Below are 23843 nucleotides of genomic sequence, written 5' to 3'. Positions count from 1 at the left end.
GCCTACAGCTCCGGTACCTATCTGGAAAATGGGGAGGGTACTGTACGTGAACCCGGGGCGGCTCACCCGAGGCACTAGCCTGTCGAAGAACCGGATGAAGTCAAGTAACAGAGGTCGGTGACAACCCTGTGCACTGGCTGATCTGGGGTCAGAACCTGAACTTGTAACGTTCCTGTGCGCGCACAGGTTATAGTGTCCTTCTCGTATAAGGGTAGGTAGGGCCCTCCCTAACAATAAGTATAGTCCCTGAAAATAAGTACTTTGGACCGTAATAAGCAATCCAGCTGTTTAGTTAGTCGGTTAAAGATAGGACAACCCAATGATGCCGTTTCGTGAAAACGAGGGATGGCAGTAGCAGTGGCAGGAGTGTGGCGTCTTTTTGTGTAACCTGTAGTAGTTTCCTTCGATCACTAAAGCTTGAGCCAAACGTAACGATTATGGTAATTCTTTGATACATTTTAAGAGATGTACATGTGTGCGCAACTGTAAGTTAATTTGATATATGCAAAATAATATAAGCGAACATGAATGTAAAGTAATAGTATAATTGTTGATTAATTAAATTTTGTTGTTCCGTGCCGGCTAATAAGGATAATTTCAATAATGAACTTTGAAACACAATTATGCGTATTTGATAACTATGATGTGGCGAGCGATATTCGGTAAAAATATTTACCAGTAACGTTTCGTTTATGTGTCGACAGTAATTTATTAATTTAACAAATTGTCCTCCACCAAATCAATAAGTGACAATCATTACTTCATTAAGTAGAAAATTGTTGTTTTATTTGTACGTCAACTCACGTACATAAAATATGTTTTTTTCAAACAAATGCATGAAAATTCTAAGTGTAGTTTATTGTATTGCATCAAACTGCATATGTTCCACAGCCGGATACGGGTCTCATCTAAGACGATGAGATGAGCGAAATTTGTTTCATTTGTGTGTTATGATAAGAACGTTAAATCTCTCTAAAATGACACCAATCTGTTTTTTCTCCTTGTGTTTGAATTCAACAGATTTCTTTAGTGTTTATGTCTGTTGAATATTCAAAAGAATAAAGTTTGATTATACTACAAGTAAAAAGAGCGACACCTAAAGACAAGAACTGTTGCAGCGTGGGCCGCGATGCCGCGCTGCTACATGGTGAAAAAAGGCGCTAGCCAGCGGCATGAGGGCCCGCCGCCCTGTAGCCCCACCGAAGCCAGCGTGGCGCCGCCGTGCTACAGTCCCACCGAGCATTCCGCGCTTACAGGTAATATTTTGTGATCTTTTTAACTTGTGATCGGGTTGCCAAAGTTATTTTGTAAAGAATGTACCTCTTTTAATGTTTCATTTTTTACTTCCTTCCCTACTTACACATAGAGTTACATAGAGGAATATCGTTCCTGTTTTGTAATAAAATTAAAATTACCCCGATACAAATCAGCAAACTCTAAAAAGTCCATAAAATTACCATATTCTGCCAATCTACTCGTCGAGATCAATCAAACGAATAAAACACGGTGGGTCTACGTCTAAAGAAGATTAGTTCCTATTTTAAACTTCCTTCTCCATCATCAGACGCTAGTCACCAACTGTAAGCCAGCTACAGGTCTAGACCAATTCAATGATCGCAAACAGGTTATTTCTCATGTAAGTACTTAGGGAGTTAGGTCGTCTGCAGACTGTCCTAGTTGCAGTATCAGATCGAGGCTATTATATTATCGTAGTGTCATTGGATTTACATAGTAGACTTAACAGTTTCAAGTCGTTCGGACAAGTGGAAGTAAAATAAACATTCATTTTATGGCGTAGATTCCTACAGTAACTGGAAAAAAAAACTAATGATCTTTAAACAGCTTAGCAGATGTTCAACGAACGTAGCTAAGAGCCATCCCGATAAAATTAGCACTGAAAGAAAAATCCGCTATGAGATAACTCCATTCGTTTAGGAGCTATGATGCCACAGGCAGACAAACAAACACACAAACAAAGGCTTCAAACGTATAAGTCCCCTCTTACTGTGGCGGCGTTTAAAAAAAATAGCCGGTAATTTTAAAAAAGACGGGAGAAATTTAAACAGTTATTGAACAATAAGTGCTCTTCAGTTAACGATATTCGGCGATAAGTGGAATCGGTTAGGTATTTACATGCAAAATAACTTTGCTTTTTGACTGGTTTTGTATTCATATTGCACAATTTTATAATTGCCTGTGAAATACAAAAGGGTTAATTTATGGAGTAGAGGTTTTCAAGTGAGACAAGGACAGAAGTTGTAACCCTTCTCCAAACATTGTAAGCTCCTGATATGTAATAGATACGTAATTACGTACTAAAATAATTGTCTCTAAGTGGGAGCTAATACAAAAAATTACTTCAAAGTGCATGCTATAAATAATAAAACAAAGCAAATGTTAGCACGTTTACCGGATCACGCCACCAAAGACTTGTCTGACCTGTCGATATATTATTTACGTGAACTACTATCGATATTGAATGGCTTTCGACTAGATTCAGTATTTTCAAAGCGGCACTGCAAAAATACGTCTAGAAGCAACTTCTCAAATTTAATTTTGAAAACAATTGTTGACATAAGTCGAAAAAGCTTTCATAGGTCTCACAGGTGATGCTAGGGCAAAAAACCATTCAAAAATCTGCAACGAGCACATAGAGAAATTTGTAAGGTCTGCGAACTAATTCCGTAGCTTAGTTGGGAAACCGAGAGCCCCGGTTTGGCGAAAAAGTTGCTGGTTCTTGTCCAGTCCGGAATCGAAGATACTTTTATTTATTTATTTAGACACAATTCTCAACACTCAAACAGTTCTCAAATCGTAAACGGTACTTAATACTAACACTCTTGACTTTGGAACATGTGACAATTGTGCACAACATTGATATGAAAGTAATAGAGCTCCAATGGTAGAGTTCGGTAGCAATACAGTTCCTTGTGAAAGAGTTGCCTATTTCTGCCGCCAAGCAGTAATGTTGGCATTACTGCGTTCCGGTTTGGAAGGGTACTAATGAAATTACAGGCACATGGGATTCAACTTATGTCTCAGGGTTACGGGTGCAGTGGCAGTGCTCCTAAGATCTTTATTATTGAAAGCTACTACTGTAAGGATAGGCGTGTCGCTTACTTACTTACGTACTTAAATATTGTAGTTGTAAAAACATCATGATGTTCAATAAAATAAATATTAGAAAAATAATTTCCTGATTAACTCGACAGTTATTATTATCAGATGAATAAAGTTTTATTTATAAAACTATATAATAATAAGTCGAAGTCGAGAGTCGAAGCGTCGCGTCGCGTCCTGTTTTTCAACTATGACGCTTGGGGAAGCGCGACGACGCTCCCATTAGTGCGCCCGGATCACGGTGTGGTCGGCGTCTGACGCCCCACGGCACTCAAGTGACATGCGGCGTCGCGCGTCGACGCCTGATGCCGCTCGACTGCATCCAAGCGTCGACGCGAGTCGTCGCCCGATTCCATATTTGTATAACAGAAATTTGTACCTTAATAGTGGGAAACTAGAGATGAATGTACTATAGGCGAAAAACATGACGCGTCGTCGCTACGCTTTTACTTTGCGCCAGTGTGAGTTGAGCCTAATAGTTATTTATTTGCATACACATAAGCGATTTCTATTTTCGTCCTGATTGCATATTCAGTCTAAGTAATCAATATGGCGGTCTGTACTTGATATGGGAAACTTAAAACCACTTTCCCGAATTGGAATCTTCGTTTACCTTTACTGTAGTTTCGAATACCACTAAGTTTGTAGCAGTAATCGTTTCAATATAACTTTTAACAAATTAAATTTAACAGGCGTAATTTATTTTAGCGAATTCTCAGAACACACAAGTTTCGTTCCAGGGAAGTGTACATTTATTGTATAATAACAGAATTCGCCCGGTAAAAGGCGTTTAACTACACTTGAATCTAAAATACACGAGCTTTGTTTTCTATGTTTGATTTGTATTTATAGACATACTCCTTTTGAAAGAGTTCGTCCAGGGAAGTACTGCCACCTTATCTATTTCTGCCGCCAAGCAGTAATGTCAGAATCACTGCGTTCCGGTTTAGATGGGTAGAGGTGCTGGTGAAATTACAGGAACATGGGACTTGTCAACTTATGTCTCAGGGTGACGGGCGCAGTGGCAGTGCCTTTTATTGGTCTCATTGTCGATATTGGCTGAAATTTAAATAGCAAAATGTGTTTGGCAATATCTTGTTATAATAGTAACCAAAATGCAGCACTATTTTTTATATAGGTGTTAGCTAGTATAGAACTTTCATGTACGCCGGGTACTTAAAGAGTCAAGGCCGCTATCGAGTATATGTATACTTTTGAGATTTTGTTGAGTCGTTTTTTCCGTTGATATTCAATTTATTGCACATACTTCAGGACATGATTAATTCACTGATTGTTTTTCTTTGCCAGATTAAATACTCCTTTACATGAATAATAAATAGTGTACTATTGAAAATGAAACTACCATGTAACAAATAGAGATGCGTATCATAATCAAGTTGGTAAATTGAGTAACTATTTATTGACATGCGGAGTACCTACTCTTGTATCAAGCCCGTGGCAATAGCTTATACGAGTACATACAGAGATCCAATCGACAGCGAAGATTAACTATGTAATTGACAGTTAACAATGCCCAAACCTTTCAAAGTAGATTAGGGGTAACAAATTGGCAATTTGTGAGTATAGCATTACTTGAGATTTATTAAGTGATATCAAGGCTATCTATTTGCTTTCCTTTGATTAGAAAGCGTCATTTAATATTAAATCCCTAATGAAGGCTAGCTCACTCCATTTCAACTTCAACTCCAATAATTGTCAGTGCACGTTTCACACTACAACAATGGAAGTCGGACTTAAAATAAATTATTATTTGTACCACATAACTAATTACAGGGTTACGAGTTCTATAAATTCAATTCGCATGAAATGGATTTATGGTTGCGATGAAAAGTAGGACACAGAATAAATAAAATAACGTTGCGGGTACGCTATATCAGAACATAATAAAAAAGTTTCAATATGACCAATTGATGACTGCCACTATTGAGTTCCGTCAGGCTTGAGATTTTCATCGAGTATATAACCAGAAATAGAGACGAAATAAGGGCCATATATTCCTGGTAACACATTAGGGATACAGCTCTTATAAATATCAACTCCCGTTTGAACTGAAATATAGACAGGCCAACTACTGACCTGTGTGTACCTCTCCGTATATTCCAAAAAATATTCTGGATTTATTGTAATAAAGATAATATCTCTAACAAAGTCGTGCTGTTCTATTCGCTGGTGTGGGATAAACAGCAAAACATCTAATTACAAAACAAACGGAATCACATTTCATCGGTAATTAAATATTAAATATGTAATTTTGCAATTTTCGTCCATTATAGCAAAGCTCAAGTTAACTGGTCGATTTGAAGTGAAACAGTTGACGACACCCGTCAATTGTTTCGAATTCGGGCTTTTTTAGGCAGTTGTCATAGTAATGATATGGCAGAATAGTTTTCAAACCAAATAAATGACATTTCGTCTCTATTTCTGGTTATATACTCAATGGATTTTGGTTATGCAGCATGTTCCAAGTGAATTCAATAACCGGCTGTCATGAGAATGTGCCAATAACTGAAGTGAACACAATAAGGTACGTCAGCGCCGATATTATTATTCGGCATCGAATTTAACTCGTTGCTCTTCTTGGAGTGGCAGTTGTTTAGATTCAGTATCATATTTGGAATTTAGGAACAAAATTAATATCAGACTGGACAACGAACGGGTGTAGTTTGTTATCTTAGGATGCGTCAATGATAAAGTATTTTAAACCGCTGTGACCCGCAATGATCTGCATCTCTATGCCTATTGAGCAATACGCTAAATGAACATGGTTCTACCGAGTTGAGATGAATAGCCTTGAATAAATGAATGAATAAATAAGATATTCTTTATTGCTCATAAAATTACAGTTAAAATACAATAGAATGACTTAAGTATAGTCTTGTATTTATCCATTACATCAGATGAACCTTCAAAATAAATCTAAATAAACTAGCAAAGATAACTACGATGGTCTGGCAGTGTCATGATGACAAAGATCAAAGCAATGAAAGAAATTTATATGAAATGCAACAGAACTTTTAAGACAGTTATTTATTATCACACGTTGCTGTTAAACCGTATTTGCGACATTCTCCAGAGAAAGGAAACGGAAGGTCCGACTGAACATACATTATAATATAAAGTATAATAGATAATTATAAAAAATGAGTATGTACGTACACTACTTAAAAGTCAACCTATCAGATGGACGTAGTAAACAACCAAAGCGACCTAGCCTACTATGAACTCTTAGGCTCAACTCAAACTGGCGCAGAGTCGAAGCGTCGCGTCGCGTCCTGTTTTTCAAATATAACGCCTGGTGACGCGCGTCGACGCGCGAATACAACCAAGCGTCGACGCTTGACTTCACATTTGCATAATACAAATTTGCACCTTAATTATGGGAAAATAACGATGAATATGTTATAGGCGAAAAACATGACGCGTCGCAACCTTCGACTCTGCGCCAGTGTGAGTTGAGCCTTAGAGCAATCCCTATATAAGCCTGTAAGTTGGATTGCCTGTCAAATTCGTACTATGACCTCACAAAAACAATTCATTGTCCATGCAGTTTACGTTCCCCATTCGAAATTCGGGCACCTTTTCTTATCAAAATCGTATCATGACGTGCCATTTGCCATGCAAATGGCGACCACGTATGTAAAAATAAACAATTTAAAAAAAAGTTACTCCGTGACTAACTTTTACTAAATTTTGTTACATTTTTAAGAAATTTCGTTTAAGTTTTATTATATTTTCAGTTTCATAATTATTTTTACCTTTTTATGCTATATAGCCAATTGTCAATAAATAAATACTATTAACTATTGAGCGTTTCTTAAAAACTTTAGTTCGAGTTCCCAATCTTTAAAGTATTGTTGATAAATTATTAGCATGAATGTTAAAGCAATTTTTTATTGGAATTTTAATCATTTTAATAACTTTGTTGACCGACAATCGTAAAATAACTTTTAAATAGTGCCAAATTTGACTTTAAAGCAATCAATGAAAATGTACGAATACAAGATACGTTCCAATTATATTATCAAATTACAAACTCACCTTATTAATTTTAATGATAATGACTAGACATGACATGTAATTTTGTTGTACGACAAATTGTAAAGTATGATTGAAAACTTGCCGATATTACAAAACAACGTATTAAGTATAATCAATAATAATAATAACGCACACACTCACATAGCCTCGCACTAGCCAAACCCTGTGTCGAGAGTGCCATGGACACACATAGACAACCACAAATGACACCCAACTCACGAGATAAATAAATGTAGGCAACAGGAGGCAAGTAGGAATCGAACCTGGGACCTCTGCGTGGCAGTCCGGCATGGTAACCGTTCGTCCACAGAGGCAATAATAAAATTAGTAAAAGAATATAATTATTTTAAATGTTTATTGAATTGATATTCAATTATTTTTTGTGAAATTATTCCACTAGTTTGTTATAATTATTAATACAAAGATCGAACACTCAGAAAAACGTGGCGTAGTTGGTATAGCGTCTGGCACGGTAAGATAGAAGACGTCGGTTCGAATCCGGAAGGCTCGAAAGAATTTTTCTGAGTGTTCGATCTTTGTAATAATAAATAAATAAATAAATTATAACAAACTAGTGGAATAATTTCACAAAAAAATAATTGAATATCAATTCAATAAAAAATTAAAATACAGTGAATAGCGACATCACTCGCCAGGGCTGGCAACTGTAAAAATATCTACCTAGGTGATAAAACATTCATAGATTTCTCATAGATGGCGCTACGACCAAAAAGTCGTTGAAAAAACTAAATACAAAGATACGACGCAAGCACATAGAAAAATTCGTGAGGTCCACTGGTACGTTCCGTGGCTGAGTTGGTATAGCGTCCGGCACGGTAAGCTAGCTGTACATCTGTCTATGTGTTTCATATGATTTAGTATGTAGTTCCATCTCGCTCTTGTTAGGTGTCAGCTAGGCAGCCAGAGACCATAATTAACGTTTAAAAAGTAAAACTCATCATCCTGTCATGCCACTCCCGTTCAACTTTGTGTAGGTCATGATACGAATTTAAGCAATTCAGTTTTACCACGTCAAGAGAATTGTATGGAACTTGGCTGGCTGCTTATAAGCTCATAGTAGGCCCTCAATAGTCGGATCGGAATCTGGCTGGCTGTCAGAGTCTCAGGTACAAATGATCTAATTAACCGAGGTCCAAAAAACCGACACTTACATGGATGTCGCTCAAAGAGCAAACGACCAATATCGATAATCCTAGGACGACCCAGAAGCCACTTTTGGCGATGGATGAGCCAACAAGTCTAAATGAAATAAATACACATATTGTTCATCCCCTTATAAATATTTTGCACGTTTCCAGGAAAATAACTCATAAATCAATCAAAACTTACTAGTTTTTATTGATATATTTACTTAACTTACTAGTACTATATTAAATTTTCTAAGTTTGAATGGCAAATACTAGAATCGGTAAGTTACTTTCAAAGTTTAAACACATATCAGAAGAACTATTGTCTGAGAAGTCCGCATAATATTCTTTTATGCTATTTCCGATGTCTTCCAGATACGATTAGAAGGTATTATTTTATTAGATCGTCGTATTAGAGTTCAGATTTACTGTGACGCTGCATCGATGCATTGCATTTCAATTCAGCCTCATTTCCTTGATTAATACGGGGAAAAGTTTGCAGAGATCAAAGTCACGCAGAAACTAATTTCCGTGGAGCTATATAGACTCGTAGCAAGCGTAGCATAACAATTTTTTAGTGTAGCAATGATTCGCTTTGGAGTAGGAGAGACTCACGATATTTCATTTCGTTCAATAGAGAACTGAAAAAATTAGTTTGCCAATAATTTATTATCATAGAACAATCTGTGATAATAAAATAGAATTTGATAGCATTTGAATTGTTCGAAATAGTATTCCCGTTCGGCAATTCTGTAGTATCTCTATTGTTACACAATATACCGGTGTTTAATGAAACGAGTCAGAACATGGAAACTCTATTAATGCACCCGTTAACACGTTAAACGCTTCCGAGAATGCGAAGCGGTTTATTTTGTTTTGGTTACTTTAATTTAATACTCGTTACAGTGAATATCAAGCATTATCAAACAAAAATTGTGTAAATTATCAAGAGACGTAGTACAGAAATCGCTTTAGGCATAATATAATAGTTTTGAGTATATGACAAATTGCCTTGTAATTGTAGGTAATTATAATTATCCGAATAATTACTTTTGTTGACTAAATACACTGTCTGTAAAACCTAGTTGTGGGTAAATATTTCATTTGTCTTTTCATCATGTAGTACAACTATTCTAATCCATTACCATCGAAACCAACTATAACCCATACCGTATCAATCCATTAAAGACCCACTGCTGTATTTGAACTTTAAATCCACTTCTCTGGCCTGAAGCGGGTCGGGGTGACCATGATGAAAAAAAATCTTCATTTACGTATCTAGTAAGTAAGTTTACAATAAACTTCATAAACTTACAAAAAATGCAATTTTGTGGCAAAACTTTTCGTCAAAGTCTCGCCTTAAATGTTTATTCATCGCCTTTAGAACACCTTAACGTTGCAGTATTAAGCTTTCCTTATTGAAATAAACTCACTGCGAACAGTTTTTGCTTCGTTTTGGAATCTGATTACTTGAAGAAAGAGCTTATTACTAATCTTATTACTAATCGAGCTTATTATCTAATCCATTGTTCTTTTATAATATTCCCATTGAGTAATTAAAAAGTTTTTAGTGTTGTAGCAGTCTTTGTCTCGCTTGCAGGAAATGAAAACCGAATTTTTTGTAAGCACATTTGTTTTCGTCTCTCCTAAAAAGCTGATTTACAATAAAGAAAACTTAAGTAATGCTTTTTAGTTTACTTTACCCGGTATTAAAGTTTAATATTTCCTTTTGGCTTCAAAAGCAAGGAGCATTAAAGTGCTACATTGTAACAATCAAATGTTTTAACCGTCTATAGGATATATTTATCTTTCGAAAATACGAAGATTTTCCAAAGACATTTATACAATATGGATCTGTCGCCATGTTGACAGCTTTTTGTAATAGTTTTCAGTGTTTGGAATATACAGATTTTTTTATGCTTATAAAATGCTTAAAAATTATTACGAATATAATGAAAAACCTGTATAATTACGACCATACAAAATGATTTGGTCACTGCAAATTTCTAAGTATATTAAATTTGATGAGATAAAAATTCCACCTATTTTCGAAAGCATCAAGCTAATTTGTGAACTAGAAACATGAAAAAAGAAACGTAGTAGTTTATCATACTTGCCGATATATGTTACCTTATCGAAACATAAAATGTATGTGGACAAAAAAGAAGGAAATACATGCTCAACGCTTTATCCATCACCTATAGACTTCATTAAATATGAAACAATGCAAACAGTTTACAATTATTTTTTAAGAAACGGTATAATTAATTGAATTTGTTTTTATAGTTTATATTATATTAATTTTTACAGTTTATATTATATTAATTTATAGTTGAACCAATTAAAAGTAGGATGGATTATACATAGGGCGCACGATAAGTTTCCGGAACTGGTCACTTACATAAACAATATTTAAAAAGTAATTACAACATTTGAAAAGGGAACTCTTTGGCTGTAGAATATAGTTTGTTCTATCTGACTGTCACTTGTTTTTACATTGTGACGTCATTTTAGAAATTGGTTGTCTAGATTACCATGGCTTTAACTCGTGAAAATTTTTGAAGTATGATTTTCTACGACTTTAAGTGTAATGTAACAGCTCAGCGGAGCTTCGCTCGGATTCAACCTGCTTTTGGCGATGAAGCACCATGCAAGACGACTATTTATAGCTGGTTTTGCAGAATTCAAAATTCGGTCGTGTAAATCTCAGTGATGAATTTCGTGATGGTCGCCCATCCACTACTGTGAACAACAAAAACATCGATGCTGTGCGCTGTATGATCAAATCAGACAGGCATGTGATATACCATAAGACTCGGGCTTCCTTAGGCATAGGCATGAGTCAAATACAATCAATACCACACAAACATTTGGGTGTGAAAAAGTTGTGCTCTCGGTGGATCCCACACAATTTGACTGAGGCTCAATAAACGGATCGCGTCACTTGGTGCAATGCCATACTTACCAGATTCAACGAAGGGGCGTCAAATTTGGTGTGGGACATAGTAACAGGCGACGAAACATGAATTTATAGTTACGATCCCAAAACAAAGCAGCAATCGAGCCAAAAAAACCAAACTCGGTAAAAATAACCGTAAACGCCGTATCATCTGGCACCACGATAATGCCAGTTCTCACACGGCCAGACAGACAAATGAATTATTGACCAACGGTGACCTTATGAGCTATCCCACGTACAGTCCCGACCTGGCACCTTGTGACTTTTATATAATTCCAAAAATTAAGAACCAGTTACGAGATCAACGATTTTCATCATCTGAAGAGGCTGTCGAAGAGTATCAAAAATATGTTTCAGAGATTGTCACGGAGGAGTGGCATAAATGTTTTCAAAATTGGTTCATTCATATGTAAAAGTGCATTAACGCTAACAGAGAATATTTTGAGAAACAATAAATTCATTTTTGACCATTTACACAATTTTTTTCTTATTCATTCCGAAAACTTATAGTGCGCCTCACGTACAAGCTCTTTGTGATGGTCATATCTTCTAAAACTACTGCCGAAGTTGTACCGGTATAAAGAAGTGCGCACAAAGTTGTGCAGGGCGGCGATGGAAGCTGAATACATACACGCCCCGCCACATTTAGCGGAACACTAGTAGAAAAACATGTATGACAATGCAGTATTTTTTTCAAAAGACTGGTGGGTTATTTTACTTTTTTATTTTAGGTGTTATTGGAAAAAAAAATAGTCGACTGTATTTTTTTATTCATTTCTTTTAATTTCCTACATTTGAAACTCGTTTTTGGAATACTTTCAGATTTTGCATTATTGTAAATTTCGTAAACTAATAGGCATAGAAATTATAAAGAAAACTTTAGTTGAAAAGCTTTTTAATATTTACGAAAGTTTAAGTAAATCAATGTCAAATTACAATTTTGAATTTTCAGCTGTTTCTGTTTTCTCATAATAATATAATCTATATAATAAATATACATAAGTTATATATAATAAAAAAAAATTCGTCGTATTTCTGAAATTCCTTACAATTGCTGTGCTAAATGCGATTGGTCTTCCTTTTTCAAATTTACTTAACGCTAGGTATTATCCGCATCACATTTACTATTTATCGGATTATTTCCGTAAAGTACACAAAAGCTAGGTAAACCTTTTGACTGCACGATAGTTTTAAAACAACGAATAATAAAATGCAAGAATGCTCCTCAGTTGCTGTGAAAGAAAAGGCAAAGGTTTAAAACCATGCAACCAAATACCCAGGTACACTATATTTATCTTAAAAAAAAAGTGTATTTTTTGTATGGGACCATACCTTTAGCGCCCCATCGTTACAAAGTCTTAGTCGATCCAGTTTTCGAATCACCACATACGTATTATTAGGCTTATCTCCTATATGCACACTAAACGCGCGCCCAAACCTGCCTATTCACTACTTATATTGCACATTTTTTCACGCGTATAAGTAGTGAATAGGCAGGTTTGGGCGCGCGCAATTACGTCAATTTGTAATGTTCTTAAGTGATTTCCCGAATCCCAAAAAGGTCCTAAAAATATTGTCGTAAAGCAACCGCCATTTTCTGTCTATGTTTCTCGAAGTTTCGGTAATAAACTCTGCTTATTCCAATCCCTGGTTATTATATATCAGATGGACTTTGACATTGTGGGAACAACTGTCAGACTATTTTTGTTCTTTTGTGCCAAAGGTTTTACAAGTTAAAAGAGGTAGATAGTTTGTTTTAAGCGCTTCAAACGGTGGTATATTAAAGTTGGCGAATTCGCCAATTTGAACACAGACTCAGGTTGCACCCTGGAGTTATTGAATGTCGGGATCGTAAGTTTTTTTTAATTTTCCATTTTTTATTAACCTATTACGTGTTTATATTATGACGTGTTATGAGATTTGTAAAATCATGGAATCACTTTTCATGCGTTGATATTACTTTCATATTTACTATTTTAATAAATTGCGTTTTCGTTCACATAAATCGTGCATCCCACTTTCGCTTGCGGAAATAGACATGTCGTCCTACTTACACTCATTGGGTACATATAATTGAGACGTTTCAATGTGCTGATGCCATTTATAGGTGCTAGCTAAAACTACTTTAAATAGAAACGTAACATTACGGTTTTTTTACTTATAAAAATCGTTGATTTGTAGTATTTTTATTATACATATATACCAATTTATTTAAACGTTTGTCTCTCAGAGATAATCTCGTCCCAGTTTGTAAATTGCCCCAACATCAAATTTATTCAAAGCAAATGTCAAGTTGTGGAAAAACTATACTGACCAAATCTTAAGGTATTTCCTTATTAAGAAGCGGGGTATTAATTATTAAGCAATGTACTATCTCGAAAAAAAAATATTTCCAATCGTCATAGGCACAATGATGCTTTCAAAAATTAAAATCTCAAGGAAGCCTCGTCATAAACAATAATTCCATACCTTTCTAAACGTAAAGTGTTCTATACTTTCGATATTCGAAAAGTGGCTAGGTAATATACCTACATTAAGAATAAAAATGGACCTAGAATTGAAGCTTGAGGTCGCCCATAGTAAATGTTAACTGGCGACTTCATACGATTGAAATTGTTCAATCACTAGAGTATGAAATTTTGCACTTAAGTACCTATCATACTTTTTATAATAGTATCTATGTTTGTTAAAGGCTATGTGTAATTTCTTAATTAATTCCAATACAAAATAAATATATATTTATTGATTATACGCACTAATTATTCTATTATTTCTTGAGAGGGATAAAATTGATTTGAACCTTAGAAAATCCATCCAGGTCACCTTAATTCCAACAAGACTCCGGGCGTGTTCCTTAACTACATGTAATGAATCTTTCGATTTTTCTGCTGAAATTTCACGATTTGTATTCACTGCTGTCATTATCAGGACCTGTCCGGTTCTCGAAGTTGTTTTAATAAATTCGACACAATAATATTAAATGCTCGAAATTCACCATATTCATATTACTTATATACCATATATACTATAATATCATTACTCCACTAACTAGCAAATATTATATTCGAATTGAAGTTCTTTGGAACGTATAGGTTAATCGACATGTTGGTTCGTGTTTATTGTATTATAGGTTCATTATTAAGTATACGATTTGTTTTTGTGATAAATTATAGACGACTTTTTTTATTTATAAGTACACCTACAAATCTTGTCACCGGGAATGAATGGAAAGGAAATAATTTTTTTTTATGTACTATATGGGTATGTGTACATATGGGTTGCTATAGCATCCACAGCTACCGACTATGTAGTTCGTGGATAATATGGATCAATTTTGCTTTAAAACGGGTGTATCGGTTTAGACATCTGAGACTTCATCCTCTGCATTCGCAGTACCATTATTATTATTATTATTGTTATTATTTAATATTGCGGGAGTACGGGTAGATGTCAGGTGAAATTTTTATAAAATAATAAATCAGATTATTATTGCGCAGAGGGACGCAGCGCGGAGTATGCAGAGCTGTGCAGCGCGCCGTTTGCGGAGCGGTCGGCGGCGGACACGGAGGCGGCGCACGAGTTGCTGTCCCTGGCGCAAAGCCTGCCGCCGCTGCCGCCCACCGCTGTCGTCACCGTGCTGCACGAACCCGCCCCGCCCCTCATGCCTGTCTACACGTACACCATCCAACCTACGAATATCTACATCGTAGCCGAGGAACCACCACAAGAACACCCGCCTGTCTACCACACCGTGCAGACAGTCACTCCTGTTCAAACAATAGAGTACGTCGACCCGCCGCAGCCGGTCAACTATATCACCTACCCGTCTACAGATGATATTCAAACTGGGTATGTGGAGGAAATAGTAGAGGAGTACGAATATGTCGAGCAGGTTATAACAACTTGCGAACCAGAGTGCGAGGCGCCCGATATCGAGCTCGAGCTTATTCACGAACCCCAAGCTGAGCCCGAGCCTGATATTGAGGAAGAAGATCCGCCAACGCCACCGCCACGACCTACGCGCGTGTGCAGAAAGAGCAAAACGGCTAAGTATGATTGCAACGAGTGTGGAAAAAGGTATGCGACTTCATCAAACCTATCGCGGCACAAGCAAACGCATCGCAGCCTGGACTCGCAGGCGGCAAAGAAGTGCGGTGAGTGCGGTAAGGCGTATGTGTCGATGCCAGCGCTGGCCATGCACGTGCTGACACACCGCATGGGACACGTATGCGGCGTGTGTGGCAAGCAGTTCTCGCGACCGTGGCTGCTGCGCGGTCACCTGCGGTCGCACACTGGTGAGAAGCCATACAGTTGCGGTGATTGCGGTAAGGCTTTCGCGGATCGCTCTAATTTGCGCGCGCATCTTCAGACACACTCCTCTGATAAGAAGTATGAATGCGAGCGCTGCCGTAAAACGTTCGCGCTCAAAAGCTACCTTAACAAACACCAGGAGTCAGCATGCGTGCGCTCCGATGATGAGTAAGCGCGCCTCGATGCGCCCAAACCACGATTGCAACGAAAGTTTTCTCTATGAACTTCTTTACATCTATATAAGGAAAATATTTTGAAGCCTAGCTGCTCGTTAGTTTCGATGGCGTCATCGAAGGAATTATAAGCAATATTAAAGTACCTAAAATATCGTTATGGCTCTTTCCATAATTCTAATTTTAAAAGTTAAATTGTATTTTTTCAATTATTAGTCCGGCATCGACAAAAGGAATCGTGTCAATTTATGGCAAGAGCCTCCAGTGTTACATCGTATCGTATAGTTAAAAATAAAGTTAGTGGTAAGATAGAGCCCGGGAGTAGCCGCAGCGCGCCCGCGGTCGTGATAGATGTAGTTACGGTGATACGTAGAGACTTAATGAAACCGTCGAGCTGTGGTACAAAGAGAGCAATAAGTAACGAGTGTAGAGTGGCAGTAGCGCACGAGTAGCGTGCAGCGGTAGCGAATAGCTTGCAGGCAGTGGCTCGAGAGGACCAAACTGTTGCTCGGGCGCTGTCCCCCGGCCCTGCATCTGCCCACTCTCCGCGGCAGGAGTGCCACACATATCCACACTCATCACTACCTAAACACTACACAGTATTCCACACTATCGCATTACTTTTGTTACTTTGGAAAATGCATCATAGTGTTGAACTCTTTAAAAATTGTACCGCCGTTCTACAAAAGGAGACCAAATTAATAATAATATCTAGTAGTATCTGCCCCATTGTCGCGGAATATATGACGCTTACTTTCTAGTCACTGGAAGAAAACTTCAAAGGGTATATTTAGACTATACGTTCGAGGCAGCTTACTCTCACAATATCGATTAGATTACAAAGACAATTTTAAATTGCTTGGAAATATTCCAACCCTTGAAAGCGACCTGTTATAAGTTTTGAACACAAGACCAAAACAATCAATAAATATTTAGTCTCTTACTCATTGGAAACCATGTAAGTACAAACGGCGTTACTTCTTACCATCTCATAAAATTTACGCGTGACATATTTGTATCAGTTTATACCTATAGATACATAATATGAATAAAAACTTATTCGGCACCAAGATACAGTTCATGCAATCACTAGGGCTTTTATATTCTCGAAAAGTAGTCAAAGGTAAGTTTCGGGACCTGTTGGCATACATACCAGTAAGTGAAGCAAAATGAGGGCGTAATGAAGGATACATTTTGGAGCAATAATGTAAAAAAATAACATTACACAAATGGAAAGAAAATTAAGTACCTACGTCCTGGTTTTGAAGACACCGCAGTATCTTTGGTACTAGATAAGAATTGATATTACACGTAGTTGTAAGTAGCATAGACTTTGTATTGCTTTAAAGATATTATTTGTATTTAAGTATTATTTTAACATCAAGTACCTAAGTAATAAGTGTTGTTATTAAATTTTTCATGGTTTGCTTAGGCGTGAGGGTTTGAGAGGGCATCGAAAAGATTGTTGAAAAGATATTTTTGTAGAAAGTTGAGCAAAACCATGACGTCTTTCTGTATTTATTCGTAAGTAGTTTCAATAATGACTATGGAGTCAATTGTAGTATTATAATAAGCTAGTGGTACGTTTAGTAGTCTCGTGTTTTTTTTTATAAATACATATGCGTTTATAGATCTAAAACACGAGAAAATTTATATTTAAGTAAAAGGATTTTGAACAAACCAGAAAGCAATAATAACATAAAAATTTCGTACGTATGTCATATATTTAAGCCACAAAATATTTAGTCCATTGAAAGTTTAAATAGTATAACAAATTTTCATATTTCCAAGTCAAGAAATTTTTGATATTATATCATACAATATTGTCATAATTAAATCTTGTATTTTATATAAATTTCACTAAAACCAAATTTATACGCAAAAGGCGGTAATAAAATAACCACGTTTATTCAACTCGTTAAAACTTTATTATTTTCACCGAACCGTATCACCGGTGCTTATTTTATGGTACACGACGAGGTACAAAACAAAATGTAAAAACGTGTTTCATAATTCAATTGTTTTCACCTGTAGGTTTAACTCTTAAAAACGTTTTGAAAATATTTTGTTCACAACCTAACGAAACTCTAATCCAAAGTACCTACGACTTCTCAACGAATCATTAAATTATAATATATAAATAAAAATTCTATTCACGTTACACAAATTTTGATATTAATACACAATTAATAAAAAATATAATTATTTCTAAAAACGATGTTTAGGACAGAAGGATAAAATATGTCAGCTAATTTTGTTGCTATAAACAAAATAACATTGGGTTCTAATGAGAAGGCCTAAGCGTACGTGACACAGTGACAGTAACGTGCAAAGAATGTTTGGTATATACGAGTATCTTAAACAGACACTGGGAATGTATTTCACGTAAATAACATACCTTAAATACGTATACTTAGGAGTGCATGCTATTTTAGCCTTAATTATAGTGTCGCACATTATCTACTTTCAAATTAATTAATGTCAATTTTAGTAATGTTTTGTCAATTTCTAACGTTGGGTAGATTAGTGTAGGGCCTCACCACACTGGGGCGTAAGTAAGTAAGGTAACACTCTCTCTTTCAGTAATAATCTGAACATGTGTTTATTATTATGATTATAATTCAGTTTAAATTATATTTATTATAAATCTAAACACAAAATCGAAACAACACGAACATGAAAAACAACTTGATTTCTTATAATGTACCAGCAGGAATATAATGAAACGACTGAGTGTGAGACAAACAACAAACTACTTTGTCGTATTCAGACCTATTAGAGATTCTTTCGGTTTTTTTATGAATTGTCTAGTCCCAAAGTGTAGTCGGTGTTAATGGTTTGATGGATAACCATAATACCAAATACCTAGTCAAAAATTAGGGAATTCCCAGTGCCATGAATACCAGGTTTAATTCTAGGGGACCTACTAAGAACGTTTAAAGGTTTTTTCCTAAATAGGTCTTAGCAGAACCGAAATGGAGATCTCCCCGTCTAGCGTCCGATTGAATGGACCCACCCCGAGATCGTCAACTGACACAAAGTACTTAAGTCCTAAAGTTCTGAAATTGCGTTTGAAAGCAAAGTGCCATATTTCTAGTCATTTTTAGAGCAGTTTAAAAAAACTGTTCAGAATAAGACTGATAGACGGAGCGTATGATTCTCGAACCATGTCTTCCAAAAAATTAATTTGTGCTCGGTTCATTTATATCAACTGAAATTTTCCATAACAAATACTTTCGATTAAAGGCTGATTATATTTTTCGAGTATTACCGCAATGAAACTCCTTCAGACGACGCGTTGGATTGTACTGTGAAGATATGTAGATTCGTACCATAACATAGACAGATCTTGATATAAATGTAACCAATTTATTCAAGTAGACACAAAGAGTATTAATAATAATATTGACGCCTTAGCGTTTCTATACCGCATAGCTTTAGCGTAGGAATTCAAATAACTTTACTATGTAGTGCTCGATATTTGTATATTAGCCTTTACGGCGTCCTCTGTCTGCAGCGAGGCTCAATTGATAAACAAATCAAGGCACCGCATCGTGACGGGTCCGGCTCGGGTGTCAACTTGAACTGGTTGCGTTAATTTGTAATTTACCACTCTATGGTCAGACAACACGCGCGCAGATTTTGCTTCACGCCGAGGACGCTCTTGCTGTATTGAAACAAGGATGCGTTTTATCCATACCAGTAAACACTCGCTGTTGAAGCGATGGTATTAATCGATAGTTCGGTTTAGACATTATTTTACGTACTTAGTTATAATTATACCACTTTTTATACACAATAGTAATACAAACTTGATTAAGTGATAAATATCATTAAAATAATTTTTAGCGCACTATATTATTATAACTTTATATTTATATCTTTATACATTACCTACTTATATGAAATTTTAGGTATAAGAAATCTTTGTCGTAGGAACCCAATAAAATGTTCGAAAAGCAATAAAATTCGCCTATACAATTTCATAAAAATTAAAATAAATAAAAAATGTCAATGTTATTGGGATTAAAAAAATATATTTATAGGAAGTAAAAATAAAAATAATAGAAAATCATAAAGAACGAGTGAGTACCTACATACACGGGTACAAAAATTTGGTATAAAATATTTCAATATAACACATAATTTGATGGTTGATTGTAACTTGTTTGGTTTACTCTAGGTACAGTGTTTTCTATTCCACGTATTTACTTACATACCTAACTTGTATTATAATACTTTTGGATACTACAACGTCGCGAGGTCTCACCACGTGACACAAACAAACATAACGTCAGGTATATATATTCAACACGTACTACAAAAATATCAATAGTTTTTCACTACCTATGTGACTATAACTATGTATATACTCAAAAATAAATAGGTATCTACCTATACTGTTTTATGTTTTTGAGACGAATCCATCGACACTCGTCACCTAGAAAGTAGTTTTTCATTCTAAGACATTTTGTTATAGTATTTTTTTAAAGACGCTCACACCACCTTTTCTAGTCTTTAACTAGGGATTTCCCTATACTATGAGTACCAGAGCACCGGAGTTCACACCGGGGCACAAACCAGAACACCCAGACTAGAACCAATTAAGAAAAGTTTATCTCTCAAATTGATCCTACCAGAAATCGAATACTGAACCTCCTTAAAACTCATAACCGTCACATTTTATACTCTTGTACCCAAGGTAAATTCTCATTTAAAATGTGTATTCGCAAGAGATTCGTAAAGACCTGTGAACAACAAAACATTCTCTGCAATTTCCATTAGGCTATGACGCGCTTCAGGCAGGGCGAATACTCCACTCGACTAATTAGCAACGAGTTAACTATTATTAACATTGACAATTTAGTCTCGATTAATTTAAACGAAAAGAATAACTCATAACTTAAAACGTAATAAAGTTCCTAGACAAATAAATATAAAGTACAATTAATGAAATCAAAGCAATAGAAATTATATTTAAGGTTTCACAAAATAGAAATAATCTACTAGATAATTTTAAATTGGGTAACAAACTCGGAATGATATAAAGGGAAACATTAAATCAAGTTATTATAAATAAGAAAACTTAGAAACGTAGGTTATTTTTTTCATATCAATGAATAATTCCGGTAAGGCACTCCGTAACCAACATCTCGCTTCCCCGCGAGTCACAATAGTCGCATCATACAATCATGTAGGTATATGCCTTTGGAATTTCCTTTCAATAGCGAATGCACATTTCTCGTCTTTTCATGTCTTCAATTTATTCACCTGGTTATATTCCTTAAGCGGTTTACGGTTGGTACATAGAATAAACCTATGTATTTAACATGAATCGAATATAATGAATCTTTTTGTGATTAAAATTTTGAAACAAGCGGTCGCACTCTGGTAAGTAGACTAAAAAACGTTTATAATGCTTTGAAGTTTGAAGCGTGCTCAATTTCAACTGTAAACATTAAATTTCCTTTTTGACGTTGACCTTTGAGCTACAATACATAAGGTTTTTGCCTTTCAACGAGGCGGTCGTGGGTTTAAACAAAGTTGACAGAGGTACCTATACCCATTGTTTTATAACATTCATGAAAGAATATTATACGAACGTTATTACTGCATTAAGAACTCGCGACAGCTTGATGTTATTTACGGATAGTCTCTGAGGTTTAAATATATAGACATTACATTTTTTGCTAACCGTACAGTCCGTCTGTGTACAAAACATGAATTTTCTTGCATGTTTTGCTCGTTATTTCATCGTGTTTATATCTGATTATAAGACTGACGCAACGAGCACTCCGTACGAATAGAGTAGTGCTAAGAGGCGCCTTGTTCCTTGGGCGCCTTGTTCCGGGACGTGACGCATACAGCCAGTTACGTGTATTGCCCTGTCGAGCTTTGGTGTTGATGAGAAGTAGAAGCAATTACACGCGATGCTGAATAGCTTTTAATTATTGCAGTGTCGTGGATAATAAGGAGCAAAATAGGTTCACTCAACAATAATACTTTAGTAAATACATTTAAGATGTTTTTAGCTATTTTTAGTAATTGTAAGAAACATTTAGAAAATGTACATTTTTATTGCCAACGTTGTTATCGTATATACAGTGTTGTCATAGTTAAAAAGGAAATTGTGCTAAAAATTCGTGTCAAGTTTTTTAAAACTTAATTAATGAGTATAAAGCTTGAGTGGTGTAAAAGTTCAATCGAAGCAATAACTATTTAAAATATAATGTTGCTTTGATACCACATCAAGTGAACTTCATGTACAGTGATAAATTGCCTCACTTTTCCCGTTTTCCGAGCTTCCACCCAACACAATTTTAATACGGTAGGTTTAGTAGTTATCACAAGGAGAATCATTTCCCACTCAAGAGCCCTCATTTTCATTATATAAACTGACATTACGAAACAAATTTAAATAATTAAAATATGTTGGTTATAAATTTTATTCTCTTAATAAAACAGTAAAAAGCACCATATATTATGCAAGGCTACATATTTAGAGCAAATGCGTAGTTCCTATGCGCTGTATGTAGCACATACACAAATTGCTTATATAAACTTTAAATTGAAATAGAGATAATTTCCTCAAAGCTTATTTACAGACGTAGAGGGAATTAACTCAAGTGCCAGCGAAACTGCGCCAATTCGGTATCTGGTTAAATACGTGCAATTTTAAGACCCCAACGTGCCCTGTCAGAAGACTTCTTGATTTAACTTATTTATATTGTATACTACTGAGTGTACTAGGTTTCAAAAGCTCGAGTTCAAAGACACTAACATGGCGTACTTAATTTGACACATGCGAAAGATGCAAACATCGAGTTTTCTCTTCTGCTCATATTACATATTGGAATAGAAAGCACTAGCTGTAGAGATTACGTTTTCGTTAGAAATAACTATTGATTAATAAACATTTTGTTAGCGGTGCATAACAAATTTTTGTAATAACAAATAGAAATACGTGATCTTAATATATACATATAATAGAGTTATACTATCGTCCAATTATATAAGGAGCCTCAAAATATTCACAGGTCTCTTTATACACCGGAATACAGTTTAAACAAATATGTTCCAAATGAAAAAATAAGAAACACCAACAATCGTACAAAAAGATGTAGTAAACTATGTGTGAGATCGTTTTTACATTCCTAATTGTAAGTGATTTATAATCCATACTTTATATAATAAAGCGTATGTGTTAGTCTGTTATTTAAGGTATAATATAATATCACAATTAATTCAATTTCAATTAGTTTTAACTAAAAGCTACATTCAAGACATGTCGCTGGCGACTGCAGTCTGTAATTTTTTGGTCAATTTTAGATATTGCCTTCGTACATCTGTCAATTCTCCGTATCCTTTAGATTATCTCTTTAATTGTTGTCAAGTGTTAATAACATTTTTAGTTCCAAAATAATTCAAATATTTAAACAATTATTTCTTATACGTAAAGCTTTTTCTAGAACATTATAGTTACCATTATTTGAATTAAGTATCCTTTTTATAATAGTATATATAAATATAGGTACAACAAAATCACAGCTCTCCAATACCGTAGTGAAATAATTGTAAATCAAAGGCCTTAGAATCTAGCCACAATGACGTTATTAAAATAATATAAAATAACTTAATCACAAATGTAGTTGACAACGAAATTCACAATACTTTTTAAATGGAGTAATATTTATTTATATATTTATTGCGAAAATTACAATCCTTTCATATACACCATGAGTTCGTTCGAATTTACACTACAACGATTAAAAACTGGGAAAATTTTAGAGGTAATAAAAATTAAAATATACATACCTCTTTAAGCAAAAAATATACGTAGTACTGTTTTTGTAGGATACAGTTCAAGTACCTATTACTCGATTCAGATGGATAGATTGGCGGCCACCCAATCTCAACTTTATTAGTATTGTTTTACACAATAATCAAGTATAGTATGAATTTTTCACGTTCTTATTTAATGCGTCAAAGGCACACGTTTTGCCAAGGCGCTGTCAATAAAGTTTACGCCAAAATTCTAAAAATACTATAAATATCAATTTTCTGTTTAAAATT

At 35.3% G+C, this 23843-nt stretch overlaps 1 protein-coding gene across 1 annotated transcript; it reads left to right on the top strand.

Moving 5' to 3' along the window:
• The first annotated feature begins 1129 nt into the window (after window positions 1-1129).
• LOC113229358 (zinc finger protein Gfi-1b-like) lies at window positions 1130-15854 on the top strand. The gene is made up of 2 exons (XM_026462914.1): window positions 1130-1256; window positions 14784-15854. Exons 1-2 carry the CDS (start codon window positions 1130-1132, stop codon window positions 15767-15769), a joined length of 1113 nt encoding a protein of 370 aa, XP_026318699.1. The 3' UTR covers window positions 15770-15854.
• The last annotated feature ends 7989 nt before the right edge of the window (window positions 15855-23843 follow it).

This window comes from Hyposmocoma kahamanoa, unplaced genomic scaffold (genome assembly GCF_003589595.1).
Source record: "Hyposmocoma kahamanoa isolate Upper Pololo Valley unplaced genomic scaffold, ASM358959v1 55111, whole genome shotgun sequence".
Classification (NCBI taxonomy): Eukaryota; Metazoa; Arthropoda; class Insecta; order Lepidoptera; family Cosmopterigidae; genus Hyposmocoma; species Hyposmocoma kahamanoa.
Note: the sequence above shows the minus strand (reverse complement) of the source record. Positions and strands in the feature narration are given on the sequence as shown.

Coding starts and splice junctions, on each gene's coding strand:
- LOC113229358 (XM_026462914.1), top strand. CDS start 1,130: ATGCCGCGCTGCTACATGGTGAAAAAAGGCGCTAGCCAGCGGCATGAG. Junction 1,257..14,783: donor CGAGCATTCCGCGCTTACAG/GTAATATTTTGT, acceptor ATTATTGCGCAG/AGGGACGCAGCGCGGAGTAT.